Source organism: Entelurus aequoreus, linkage group LG05, assembly GCF_033978785.1.
Source record: "Entelurus aequoreus isolate RoL-2023_Sb linkage group LG05, RoL_Eaeq_v1.1, whole genome shotgun sequence".
Classification (NCBI taxonomy): domain Eukaryota; kingdom Metazoa; phylum Chordata; class Actinopteri; order Syngnathiformes; family Syngnathidae; genus Entelurus; species Entelurus aequoreus.
This window is the reverse complement of record NC_084735.1, coordinates 64,220,823-64,234,557: the sequence shown is the minus strand read 5'-3', so window position 1 is coordinate 64,234,557 and position 13,735 is coordinate 64,220,823. Positions and strand designations below refer to the sequence as shown.

Genomic DNA, 13,735 nt, shown 5'->3' with positions numbered 1-13,735 from the left:
CACAAGCAAAAAGGGAGGTTGAACTCAACTGGAGTAAATTCATGAAGGCAAAATTCGAGAGTAGGGCAGATGAGAAACAAGAGATGGCTCAAAGAAAGGAGAGTAAGAGACTAGACATGCTGGACACACTGAAATCTTTTGATGGCCCCTTCACGATAGTGGGGAAGTTGAAAAGTTCCTTGTGGATGAAAGTCTGCACAAGAATGCAAAGCTGCAGAGAATGAAGCTTGAGGTTCAGTTTGCCAGAGAAAGCACCAAGCTTCTGCCTAAAGTCAATCCTATCTTCACAATCCAGGTGACACTTCCCAGAAATGGCAAAAGTGCAATTCTCCAAGTCATAATGGATACTTAGAATTTTATGGTGGTGGTAAGTATTCATGAAAACAGGTAGCCTAACATTAGTGAATGGGTGAATTCTGGAAATAACCTAAAAATCTTACACAGTGCACCTTTAAGCAAGGGGTTTCTTTCGTGCTTTCAATTTTGCAAAATCATCCACCACATCATTGAAGTCCAACTCTCTTGTCAGCTCACTCTCAATTGCCATTAGAGATAACGCATTTAATCTTTTCTGAGTCATTCTTGTGCGCAGCTCATTTTTTACTCTTGACAAAAGAGAGAATGAGCGTTCTCCCTCACAGTTACTGACCGGTAGAGTGAGAAAAATCTGTAGCGCAATGTATGTATTAGGAAACGTAGGCTGTAGTCCAAAATGTATTATTGTTTTGAGCAGTCCTGAAGGGGTCCTCTCCTCATCAGTGTTGTTGAGCTGTATAAAAGATTTGAACTGTATAAGCTCCTGTCCAAGACTTTCATTGAGGTCAGATGGGTATGATTCAGTGAGAATCTTGGCCTTGTGAAGGACTGAAGCATTGGACTCTGTATCCAAAGAGAAAAGGACACTGAACAAATTGTTCAGATGTTTGTAGGCCTCCAGACGGTGATTAAGGCTTGAACTCAGTTGATCAATAGAGGCAATAAATGTCTCTATTTGAAACAGTTGCCTTCCCTCAAGCACAACATCTGGGGATGCTGATTCATCAGCAAACTTTTTACGTTTCCTCGTCCGTTCAGCCCTGTAAGATGGGGTGCCACCCAACATGTTTAAGGCTTTCTGCTCAAAATGATCAAATAGATCTCTTTGGGAGAGAACAAAGGTGCGCAGAGATTCCAGCAATCTAACTGCTGTACCAAGGTCCATGTCTGCTTTTTGAAGTTGCAGACTTGTGGCCTGAAATCTGGACAGAACAGTGTCCCAAAAGCCTGCCATGAAGGCCATCTCAAGTGAATCCAGCTTCCGCACTAGACTGTCAGCTTCAGTTCGTGTGTCTCGTTTCTCTGTGTCATCAGTGGAAATAACCTGTAGTGCTGCTTTTATTTTACTGTAGTTCTGCCACAGTGCTTTGGTAGATTCTGCACGGCAACTCCAACGCGTGTTGGATAAAGCTTTAAGTGTGAGATCTATGTTGGAATTGCCAAATACCCTGTCCCATCGGTGTGTGGATGCAGTTGTGAAGTTGTAAATAGACTGAATCAAGTCAAAATACTTAGAGACTTCATTTCCACATCTGTCAATGCTGTTGACTCCCACCAAATTCAAAGAGTGAGCTGCACATGGAATATAGTGTATTAATGGGTTGCTTTTCTTTAAGTGAGCCTGCAACCCATTATACCTCCCTGACATGTTGCTGGCATTATCATAAGCCTGCCCCCTGCAATTTGACAGCTCTAACCCTAGATTTTCCAACACAGACATGACACAGTTAGCCAAACTTTCACCTGTATGGCTAGTAATGGGCTCAAAACCCACAAAGCGTTCAACAACACTGCCCTCTTTGCTAACAAAACGGAATATGAATGTCAATTGGTCCACATGAGATAAATCTGGGGTTGAATCCACAATGATAGAGTAGTATTTGCTTGCTTGCAGTTCATCTGCTATAGCCTGTTTGGTTTTTGCACCCATCAATTCAATGAATTCCTCACAAATGGTGGAGGACAGATATGAGGTATTACCTCGACCCATCTGCCCAAACTTTCTGATGTGATCCTTTAGAAAGGGATCAAATTCAGCCAGGACCTCCAGAATACCAAGGTAGTTCCCATTGAGAGGAGACCCTAACGATTCATTTTTACCCCTAAATGCAAGGCCCCTTTCTGCAAGGAATTTAATGACTGCAACAACTCTTTGTAACACCTGCCTCCAATAGCTGCTCTCTGCCTGAAACTGTTTGAACAGGTCTGCATCAACTGTGGCACCTTTGGCGCGGTTCAAGACTGCTTGCATGCAGGTTATGTGCTCAGCACTTCGCTCATGTTCACCAAATCTTTCTGAGTGTTTCCAATCACAATAGCCTGTCACAAAAGAATGCGTTTTTGGGGAAAACAGTTTGCATGCAAAGCAGTAAACATTACCAGTAGAGGGAGAGTACATCAGCCACTCTCTTTGTACTCGTTGTCCATTGGGCAAGTGTGAAGTAAAATGTTCATTGTTTAGGCATCGGGTTTTGCCTCCTAGCCCACTGTTCCTCACAGAAGCTGGATAATGGCTGTGACGGTTGTGAAATGATTTTGCACCTCTTTGAATAAGAACTTCCTTCATTGACTCAGTGAGGGTCTCAGCCCATTTAGCGGGATCACTAGGTAGAGTTGTCACTGTAGATGGTGTTGAAGAAAGATTCAGCTCATTTTCTATGCTGTCCAGAGGTGCAGTGACCTCACATTCATCCGAGCAACTGGCTACTGCTGAATTGGTTGAATCATAAGCATCAGAAGCATTTGGTTCAGTGTCTACACTTGTAGTGGTCTCAGGATCTTGGGAGCTACATGCTAGCTCAGGTGCATTGCTAACCTTAGCTGAATTTGCAGTAGCATTTATAGAATTGCTTTCAGCAGATGTCTTTGTACTGAAGAAGCTGGAGATATTTGGAACACTCTCAAGTAAAACTGATTCCTTTTTTTTCTTTTCTTGCTGAATTTTTTTTCTAGCTCCTCCACTTAAACGTTTATGATCCATATTTCCCTTCTTTCTTTGCACATTGGCTCTTTGCCTATCACAACAGATAAACCAACTATGTGTGTGTGTGTGTGTGTGTGTGTGTGTGTGTGAGTTTGTTTGTGTGTTTATGATCGGTGCTGCTTCCTTCAAGTGTGTGAGGTGATTTAGAAAACTAGCAACCCAGCATCAACACTCCAAAGCAGAGAATAACAGCTTACTAGCATAGACAATTGAGAGCAGAGAATCAACTGATTCGTCTGATAGACAGCAGGAGAGCAGAGTGGTCAGTGATGATTGAATCAAGAAAATGTCTAAATGGCAAGGGAACAGACTGATTTGTACTGAGGAGAAAGAGAGAGAGAGCCAATTACAGTGAAATATATTCCAAAAGAGCCAAGTGACTAGCTGAAGGCAGGGACAAATGCCTTGGAGTGACCAACAAGAGTGCAAAGTACCAAATGGCAAAATGTGGAAAGACCAACAGGCAGATCTGCTTTTACCTCTTATCTTTACAACCAAAAAGTTGCTAAATGATGTTTTCAGTCGCTAGCCAGGTATGGCCAAAAGACGCGAAATCTAGCGGCAAAGTCGGTCAATCACACAGTGAAACAAATAATTTTAAAAAGATAGTAATCGTACAATGTCTTGTACTTTTGTCTTCTTTCTTAATATTTCTCAAAGGACACCAAAATGTCGCTATCTGCAGGCAGCTTGCTAGCTATGATGGCAGCAACAATGTACCTTAGAGTGACTGACCAACAAGAGCTCAAAGTACCTAATGGCAAAATGTGGAGAGACAGACACAATAAATTGCATTAAGATGAAGAGAACTGTTGCTATTATTAATCTTAACATCAACCAGAAAGTCGCTAAATGTCACCAGCCAGGTATGGCCAAAAGTCGCTTAATTGGCCACACACAGTAACAGAGAAACTAACAAAAAAAAGATCATAAAGATAATAGTTGTACAACTGTGTGTACTTTTGTCTTCTTTCTAAATATTTTCCCAAAGGACACCAAAATGTTGCTATCTGCAGGCGGGAGCGTGCCTATGTTCCCCGGGTCCTATGTTCCCCGGGTCCTATGTTCCCCGGTTGTTCCTGGGTCTTTGTATGCGACCGGGGAACTTAGGACCCTTTTTCTAAAAAAAGGTCCTATGTTCCCTGCATTGTATCTGGCGAAATTGCGAAATTGTGCCCTGACCAAAACCATCCCTAAACCTAACCTGTCACAGGGCGTTGTGGAGCACTTTTTTTTGGCGAAATTGTGCCCTGACCAAAACTATCCCTAAACCTAACCTGTCACAGGGCGTTGTGGAGCACTTTTTTGGCGAAATTGTGCCCTGACCAAAACCATCCCTAAACCTAACCTGTCACAGGGCGTGCGGCAGCAGATAGAGCAACTCAAACGCGAACTTCCTTCCTTCGACAACTTAAACGCGTCTCTGTCATGCGTGTCTGCGTGCGTCTTACTTAGTCGCGCATTGGAAGCAGCGGGGAACATAGAACCCTTTTCTGGAAAAAGTGTTGTACGTTCCCCGCAGCGGGGAACATAGAACCCTTTTTTTTAAAAAGGGTCCTTAGTTCCCCGGTAGAGGGGAACATAGGACCCGGGTAACATAGGGACGGGGAACATAGGGATGACCCGCTGCAGGCAGCTTGCTAGCTATGATGGCAGCAACGATGTCTGCCAGACAGGAGAGAGTGGTCAGTGACGATCGAATCGAGAAAATGACAAAATGGGTCAAAGACCAAAAAGTTATTAACTGACAGCAGTGACAAATGTCAGACTGTAAACTTTCTCGAAAGAAAAGGACAAAATGGGAAGATGCTGATAATAACAGCAAAATGGAAAATATAAGAATTTCCAAGTAATGCTCAACTCAAGTGTGTGTGTGTGTGTGTGTGCGCGCGTTAAACTTCTTGTTGAATGATTTCAAATTATCTCTGAGTCTGAACTGAGGGAAAGGAAACCAAATTTTGAGCAGTCTCTCACGAGTTCAAAATACCAAATGAGGAGATTCTAAAAGAACAGACCGGTTTATGAAAGACTTGATGGGGGAGGGGCACAGCTAAGAATACTTGAGTGAGATTCTGTGATCCAAATTCGAGATAGAGCTTTTTGATAATGATAATTTGTCAGAGTAAGGTTGTGTAATCAAAATTTGAGAATGAGCTTTGTCAATCAATCAAGAATATTTGCATTAAGTTCTGTGATCAAAATTCAGAAACAACCTTTAATAATTGATAAAGAATATGTGAGTGAGGTTGTGTGATCCATCCAATTTGAGAATTAGCTTTGATAATAATGATTGAGAGCCTCTGGCCCTCTGTGGATCATGGCCGCGGGGCCAATTTTGCCTGGCCCCTTGGGGCCTCTGTGAGTCGTGGCCGCGGGGCCAAGTTGGCCTGGCCCCTTGGGGCCTCTGACCCTCTATGGATCGGGGCCAAGTTGGCCTGACCCCTCGGGGCCTCTGGCCCTCTATGGATCATGGCCGCGGGGCCAAGTTGGCCTGACCCCTTAGGACCTCAGGCCCTCTGTGGGTCGCGGCCGCGGGGCCAAGTTGACCTGGCCCCTTGGGGCCTCTTACCCTCTATGGATCGTGGCCGCGGGGCCAAGTTGACCTGGCCCCTTGGGGCCTCTGGCCTTCTGTGGCTCGCGGCCGCGGGGCCAAGTTGGCCTGGCCCTTTGGGGCCTCTGGCCTTCTGTGGGTCGTGGCCGCGGGGCCAAGTTGGTCTGGCCCCTTGGGGCCTCTGACCGTCTATGGATCGTGGCCGCGGGTCAAGTTGACCTGGCCCCCTGGGGCCTCTGACCCTCTATGGATCGTGGCCGCGGGGCCAAGTTGGCCTGGCCCCTTGGGGCCTCTGACCGTCTATGGATCATGGCCGCGGGGCCAAGTTGGCCTGGCCCCTTGGGGCTTAAGATTATTATTTTTGCAAAAGTAGTTTTGCTTGGGTCGCGGCCGCGGGGCCAAGTTGGCCTGGCCCCTTGGGGCCTCTGGCCCCCTGGGCCTGGGCCCGGTAGGCCCGGTCATTAATCCACCTATGCTTTCAAGGGATGCGTACTATCAGATGGAGAGCAGAGGACATTTACCTGGATTCAACTCTGAATAATCGCCTGTAAAATGTTTTTATAAACATTCAAACATTTTATAAATACAGTACATAGCCTTTTAATGCATGTTGTCATTTATCTACAGCGGATAACATTTTGTATAATCTATATGTTTATTTGCTTTAGTTTACATGTAACTGACATTTGCAGACAACAGCTATCTTAGGAAATGTGTGTTCAGGTGACAATCTGTGAAAACAATCTATTCCTGACGCTGATGAAAGAACAGTACTGTGCAAATATGTGATTGTTTGCAAATGCCCTACATTAGGCTGATTTGATCAGTTTAAGGAAGGGAAGGGTTATCTTTGTACTAGTTCATTCTTTTATCTTATGAGATGGTACTTCCAGGACTGTAGCAAGATAACCAATGGGAAGTTTTGAACTGTAATTAATAGTAAAATGAGATTTTCAGGGTTATTTAAATAACTATATTTTTTCTATCTAGTATTTACATTATTGTATGTGTTTGTTGTATACTGTATTATTGTATATATTTAAAATAATTATGTAAAAATTATATGCAATGAATGATTCACTTTCAGTGTTCTACTGCCTTAGTTACCAGTGCAGCATCCAGCTTATGACAAATAAAACATTTTTTAAACCAAAAAAATATACAAACATTACCAACAGTGAGCATATGTTACCAATAGTGGTTTAACAGAATCGATTTAACAAACAACAGAGCCGGTGAGACTATGGTGAACTCCAACAAGACCTTCAACACATCAGGGACTAATGGCCTTTACTGTGAACCAGGTCAATGTCACAAACAATGCCATGAAAAAAGCCACACCACTGGCTAAGATTTGGATCTTTGTCTGGTCCGATAAAATGATGAACTAATAAATGTCTATATTTTATATCATAAAAAGGCTGTCAATCATGGCTGTTGCGTGCACATGCACATAGACTAAATTTAAAAACTGATGCTCAGTTTTTTATATTTCTGTACACTTTTCCAAACACTGCAGTTGTACTAGAACGTCATCCTTCTAGTGCAACTGGTGTTGTTAGTAAGGCGTAGCTTACATGATTGTACCGAGAAGAGGGCGGGATATAATGCACACAGTATCTTTGAATGCGAGCGCCCTCTAGGCATCCGCCTAGACGCTCACGCTACAAATACGGTACATCCGGAAAGTATTCACAGTGGTTCACTTTTTCCGGGTTTATGCCGGTTGCTGGTGGGTCGGGGGCGGTCTTCACGTCCAGTTGCGGGGAGTCTCTGGGCCCCTCGGGGCCGGGCGTCCCGCTTTTTTGCCCGCATGGGGTGTGGTCTCTCGCTGACGCTGGCTGTCCCCTGCGTCTCCCGTGCCTTGTCCTCTGTCGGGCGCGTCTGTCTATAGCCTGCTGCTGGCCCTGCCCAGGTTCCTGTCTCTGGCCGGCCTGGTTGCGTGGAGCCAGTGGTCCCTTGATCCCTGGGCGCCGCACCTGCTGTTTTGGGTTGGGCTCTCTGGGAGGCTGGGGCCGTACTTTGGCTCCCGCACATACTGGGAGACAAATAAGTTGTACATACAAATACACATATATACTCACATTCACACAATTATTCATACATACTGTATATACATACGTACGCTCACCCATATGTACCTACACTCCCACATACCTACCCACACATTCAATGTACATACATCCACATGCACGTTCACTGTAGAAACATACATATACACATACTGTATATATACAAGCACATACTGTATGCATACATGCACGTTTCATCTAACATAATGCAGAGAATAATTTCGCCACACCTAGTGTGTGTGTGACAATCATTGGTACTTTAACTTTAATATATTAACGTTGTTCCCCTAGGGGAAACTGGATAACACACGGCACACTGACCAAGCTTAACCTAATGTTACTATAACAATCTACAAGGTTAATACAGTTTGCTTGTCTTTCTTTCCCTCCACTTATCTGCTTTCGTTTGTATTTCAAGTTATCATTACATATATGTATCGTTACATTTGAAACAATTGTATTGTTAATAATATTAAGTAATTATTGTTATTATTCATTATCAATAGTACTATTTTTATTATTCATTATTAATAGTACTATTTCTATTGGTATTTGTATTGCTCCATTTGTAGTGTAATAATATTCATTGTCATTTCTGTGTGAATATTTACTTCAAGAACTGCTTCTTTGCTATCACTTTTAGTATCATATTTGTACATATCGTATTTGCTGATACTGTTCTGTTGTTGTTGTTATTGTTGTGTTTGTTGCTGTCTCTCTGTCTTATCTCCCTCTTGTCCAAGCAATTTCTCCCTCTGTCTTCCTTTTTTTCTCTTTCCATCTCCTCCTGCTATGGTCCGGCTTCGCCAAATAACGATATAAATCAATTTAATAAAGTCGAATACAAATAAGACAACAAGAGAAGTATCCCACACTTTTCTTTGGAAAGTAAATTTGTACAGTTGATTCGGGCAGCTACATCAACAATATGATTTGTCTGAGTAGCTGGACAGGACAAAAAAAATTAAGAAATCAAATGATATAGCTGCCGTACCTCCCTTGAAGTAAGCCTTGTGGTGCTCAAGGGGCCAGCCTTACAACTCCCGAGCTACAAATGTGTAACTTAAGTATAGGACAGCAAGGAACTGTAGAAAGTAACAGTACAAGTGCACCACAAGTCCTGCAGCGGACTGGACTTTAAGCCCGGAGGGCAGCACCTCTTAACTAGTCCACACAGGATGCAACCATGGCAACATATGCTGATATAGTATAGGATTAGAGGATTTTCTGATAACATAAAAGGGTCATGTTGTCATGCAGTCACACCCATAAACATCAGATGCGCCATTCTAGAGCAATAAACAGTTAACGTCATCGCAAAATTTAATGGGAATAATTTCTATAAAATTAAGGATTGTCCAAAAGTGTTTTAGGAATTTATCTGTTAGAATAAACAATTGCATGGTATGTAAAAATAATATAATTAAATGGCATGGATTAGAGGTTAACTGTGAGTAACATGGTACTGTCCAATTTTCAAACATACAGTATTGGCAACTACATGGTCTGTCATTATAATTTTAAAAATAAAGGAGAACATTGGATACATTATTTGGAAACTGTTTTTTTGATCAACACACAATTAATTTAGGCAGAGTGCTTCTTCTTTTTTGTCGCATGGAGACTTAAAAACAAACTTCGCCCAACATGTGCGTTCACTGCACGTGTTCCAGTAAAAAAAGGTCTGGAAACTTTAACAAAACCTGTGAATCATTGGTACAACAGTGCCAGTAAATACAATAAAATTATGTAATTTGTTGGATTCTAATATGCATCTATAAGGTGGAATCACAATGTTTTCTACACTGTGTGATCCTAAAATGTCACTTTCATATTCTATAAATGGGAATTTTACATACGGTATTTCACACCCACAATGTACAGGGATGATGTCACTGCTCTGTACCTTTTGAAGCAGTGCAGAACAATGTGATATTATCAGCTGCTTTACACTTTTTAACCACCATAGTTACTTCATCAAATTTTATGTGCACAGTTCTTGATTTCCATTAAAGACGAGGTCAAAGTTATACGACCGCACTTGTGTTTGTAACTATTAACAGAGCGACGGGGAAAGAGAACTTAAGTAATATATCACCATTGCCAACGTAACGACAACAGTGCTTTTGAACATTGTAATATAATGCAAGACAGCGATTCTTCCAGACTAACAGTACATTTTACAAATGTTAAGACCAAACTCACAACTCACTGCATGGCTCAAAAGGACAGAAAAAAATAAAACAACTTGCCCATTTTAAGTTCAAATGTAAATCATCTAAAATAAAGATCAGGTTTAATGCTACTCAGTGTGTTCATGCAGCTCAGATTTACTCACTATAATAAACATATTATTGAATGAATAACACTCTCACTTTGTAAAGGTACATTTTGTTTAAAGCAGTTTATGCATTGGAGCTTAATAATGCAGGTGTACCTAATGACATGTCTGCAACTGGACGAGATCAAGCCCTCGCTTACATTTCATTTATTGCGGTTTTATATTTACTTTTGGATATGCAACAACAGTTTAAGAGGAAATACTGTATCTATGCTGGATGTGATTATCACAGCTGAAACAACAGTTTTTTTGTTTTGCTTTGATTTGGTTTGTTGCACCTGCTGCTTTATTCAGCCTGACAACTCACGCTGATCATTACGCAAGTGCATGCATTCCTCAAAAGAGTTCAGCCAGACAAAAATCCAAACGTTTAGCTTCAGCATGAGAGTTAATATGTAGATTTACACATACTTGTCTGTAATCTGTTCCAAAATTTCGGAAGAAAAACGAATTAGACAAAAACAGAATCATTTTTCTCCATAGGAGATAATGCAAATCCAAATAATCCCTTTCAGACTCAAACAATATGGACACAAAACACTTTTTATAGAGAATAATTATAGTTTTACATGCAGAGAACAACACTAAACCATCACAATGAGGAATGAAATTGATAAAAATGTATCACTACTTTATTAAAGAATCTTTTTGGCAAAGGCAAGTGCTTTTACTCGCAACTTTATTGGCCCCATTGTGGCTTATTTTGCAGCCGTGCTCAATTAAAACAGAATCGAGATTGAGTTACCATCACAAGGGATACTTTGTTTAGGCTCTCAACTCCGTGGAATGATACACGGGTAAACTGACTAGATTGTTACGTGCAATGCTTGGGCTTACGATAACCGAGAACCCCACCCCGCAAACCCCCACCCCCACAAAAACAAAACAAACAAAGACAATTGGGGTATTTACTGTATCTGCCATGTTAAGGCACTAGTTTCCTCCGATAGCCCTCAGTCATCTTTGAAAGTAAGAAATGCCACACTTGCTTTTCCTATTAAAATATGACATTACTAAAGGGGCATCTGATTGATGATAAATATTGAATTGTAAGATTATTACCAGTGGACACACACAAAAATGTAGTAACCAATTAGGAATGGGAGTGGTAAAGAGACAAACTAAAGTACAGTATCTGCCCACTTTGCTGCTGGACCTCTTGTTGCTCCCTAAGTCCTAAGCCTCTGCCTTATACTTTAGTGAGTTAGCTAGGAGAGTGAGAGGCTAATTCCTCGTGCAACCCCCTCCATGCCAATAATCCAAAGTTCAGGAGTAAAAAAAAAAGCGCTGGAATTGGAGTGATTGTTTGCATGAAATGCAGCAGCAACTTTACCCTTCTTGCTTTTGATTGTTTTGGCCTTTTCAAATTTTTTACTTGATGCTTTGAGTGGCTTTCAAGTTGGATCCTGAGAGACAGCTTTCCTCTTATTCCGCAGGTAAGTGCCTCCCAATCAGATCAAATGGAATCAGTTTTAGGAACCGTGCGGTTGCTTGAGAATACATTTAGCATACAAATAAGCAAGCTAATTATTTAGGTAACACTTTCAACTTAGTGTAAAAATGAGTTAAAATCTGTATCACAATGCTTAAAAACAATACATTATGTACTTACCATTAGATTCGATGATGGGCATGCAAAAAGCAGCTTTTAAACTCTACACACCACGCTTTATGGCCGTTCTTATCTGTCCTGCAAGTGTAAAAAGGCGTTAAACACAGTCTAGTAAAACTTACAAAACATTAACTTGTAAATTCACTTATCACTTTAAAAAGGAAGATTTAAAACTTCATGCATTATGCTTTATAACATTCTTAACAGTCAATCACGTGTAACAAGAAGCTAACTACTGTATGGGAAAGCTTAAAAGAAATGGTGTATTTGCTATTAACTTTGATGAGGGATGTGAAGAAATAAGCTTACAAACTCTATACATCCCAATCTACAACATCATTACCTGTCATGCAAGTGTGAAAGGAAGTTCATCACGGTATAATGAAGCTTAAAAACAAGACATCTTGTACTTATCAATAACCTGGATGAACAGTGCAGAATGAGGCTTACAAAATTCATGTATCACTTTTTCTAACCTATGCTAGTGTTATACAAGTGTAAAAAGAAGTGAAAAACTTTTAATATTCCTAGATAAAAACAAATACCACGTCAGTGATACGTTGGTTTATCATTATTAGCCTTATAGTACTGAATCACCAGGGCAAAGAAGCGACGCGGCGTTGGAGGCAAAGGTTCATTTGTTGCAAAAAAATATACATTATTTGGACTTTAGAATTAAGATTTTGAACAGTCCAGTAGTCCTTGAACTTAGTACCCAGTCAAAAATTCTGCTTTTCCATAGAGAATGATTTCTCCAAAAAGCCGCTATTGTTCTCTTATTTAATGCACAAATTCGACCTGTACACACAGACAAAGAAAAGAAGAAACATTTAAATTAACGACTTCAAATATCTGTGGGTTGTTTTTTGGGCCACCCTAAATTTGATTTTGTTTTAAAATTGCAAATTGTACACCCAAATAAGTTCTATTCTACATTGTTTTAGTATAAAACTGTTCAAACAACTACAAATAGGCCATACAGTTTTCCTAAATATTTTCACAGGTGCTTTGGGGAATGTTCATCAGTGCCAAGAACATAACAAAGAATGTTGCTGGACCTTTACAACTAGAACTCCTGGTGCAACTTCGGAGGGGGTCCTGTAAGAACTGAACTAGTTTCTAAATGGCGTTCGGTGACCTCCTTGAGCAGGTGGGCAGCACGGGCCGCTTCCAGATCCTGCATGTGACCCTGCTATGTATTCCGGTGCTACTGATGGCCAGTCACAACCTGCTACAGAACTTTGTGGCATTCGTGCCTCCTCACTACTGCAGTGCGCACGCAAACCTCTCTGAGTACCAACTTAGCCCACGAGAAGTGCTGACAGTCACAATACCGCTGGACCAAGCGGGCAAGCATCAGAGGTGTCAAAGCTATGTTGCTCCACAGTGGCATCTGCTGGACAAGAATGTCAGCGTCAAATCAGAGGAGCAGGGAGAACTTGATGTTGAAGTTGCCTTGCAGGGGTGTACTGATGGATGGTCGTATAACATGACTGAGATGAGCTCCACTATCATAACCGAGGTATGGCTACATTTGTTGGATGGGTTGGATTTGTATTTGTCTCAGTTAAGAGTTGCATGTTAAATTGTGTGTTCAGTGGGATTTGGTGTGTGATCAGCGCTCTTTAAAGCAAATGGGCCAAACCATCTACATGGGAGGTGTTCTTGTGGGATCCATTGTCTTGGGAAGTCTTGCAGACAAGTAAACATGAATCTTAGCTGACCAACATTGCACAATTACGCACGGTAGTGACAAATGGTGAATCTCCATTTTAGATTCGGTCGACGCAACCTGCTGCTCATTTCTCACCTGCTGATGGCGGTGTCTGGGACGTGCGCCGCTTTCTCCACATCCTTCCCCATCTTCTGTCTGTGCCGCTTTGGTTGCGGGATGGCGCTGTCGGGCCTGGGGCTCAACACATTCTCACTCAGTAAGTTTCGCTGTGAAAAATACACATTTGAATCAAAATTCTTAATTGAACATGAAACAATGTACTTTTCTTTGAAAAAGTTGTGGAGTGGATCCCGACGCGTGTGCGTACGGCAGTGGGGACTCTCACGGGTTACTGTTACACGCTGGGACAGTTAATCCTGGCACTCATCGCTTACTTTGTCCGGGACTGGAGGTGGTTGACATTGG

General features: G+C 41.7%; 1 protein-coding gene and 1 long non-coding RNA gene across 5 annotated transcripts in view; one reads left to right on the top strand and one right to left on the bottom strand.

The window, feature by feature from the left end:
- Positions 1-6,016: 6,016 nt before the first annotated feature.
- Positions 6,017-13,735, bottom strand: part of LOC133650889 (uncharacterized) — a 48,665-nt gene continuing 40,946 nt past the window's right edge. For all 4 annotated transcript variants that reach the window (XR_009826328.1, XR_009826327.1, XR_009826326.1 and 1 more), the window contains 3 exons: positions 13,406-13,536; positions 11,596-11,673; positions 6,017-7,608 (listed from right to left, as the gene is read on the bottom strand). This is a non-coding gene — a long non-coding RNA (uncharacterized LOC133650889). The remainder of the gene's footprint in view (positions 7,609-11,595; positions 11,674-13,405; positions 13,537-13,735) is intronic.
- The window catches only part of slc22a6l (solute carrier family 22 member 6, like), a 31,580-nt gene continuing 29,005 nt past the window's right edge, over positions 11,161-13,735 (top strand). Inside the window, exons 1-5 of the mRNA XM_062048631.1 lie at positions 11,161-11,419; positions 12,599-13,117; positions 13,194-13,297; positions 13,372-13,526; positions 13,607-13,735. The exon at positions 13,607-13,735 is cut by the window's right edge and continues 40 nt beyond it. Of these exons, the coding sequence (XP_061904615.1) occupies positions 12,719-13,117; positions 13,194-13,297; positions 13,372-13,526; positions 13,607-13,735 (787 nt within the window). The 5' untranslated portion in view covers positions 11,161-11,419; positions 12,599-12,718. The remainder of the gene's footprint in view (positions 11,420-12,598; positions 13,118-13,193; positions 13,298-13,371; positions 13,527-13,606) is intronic.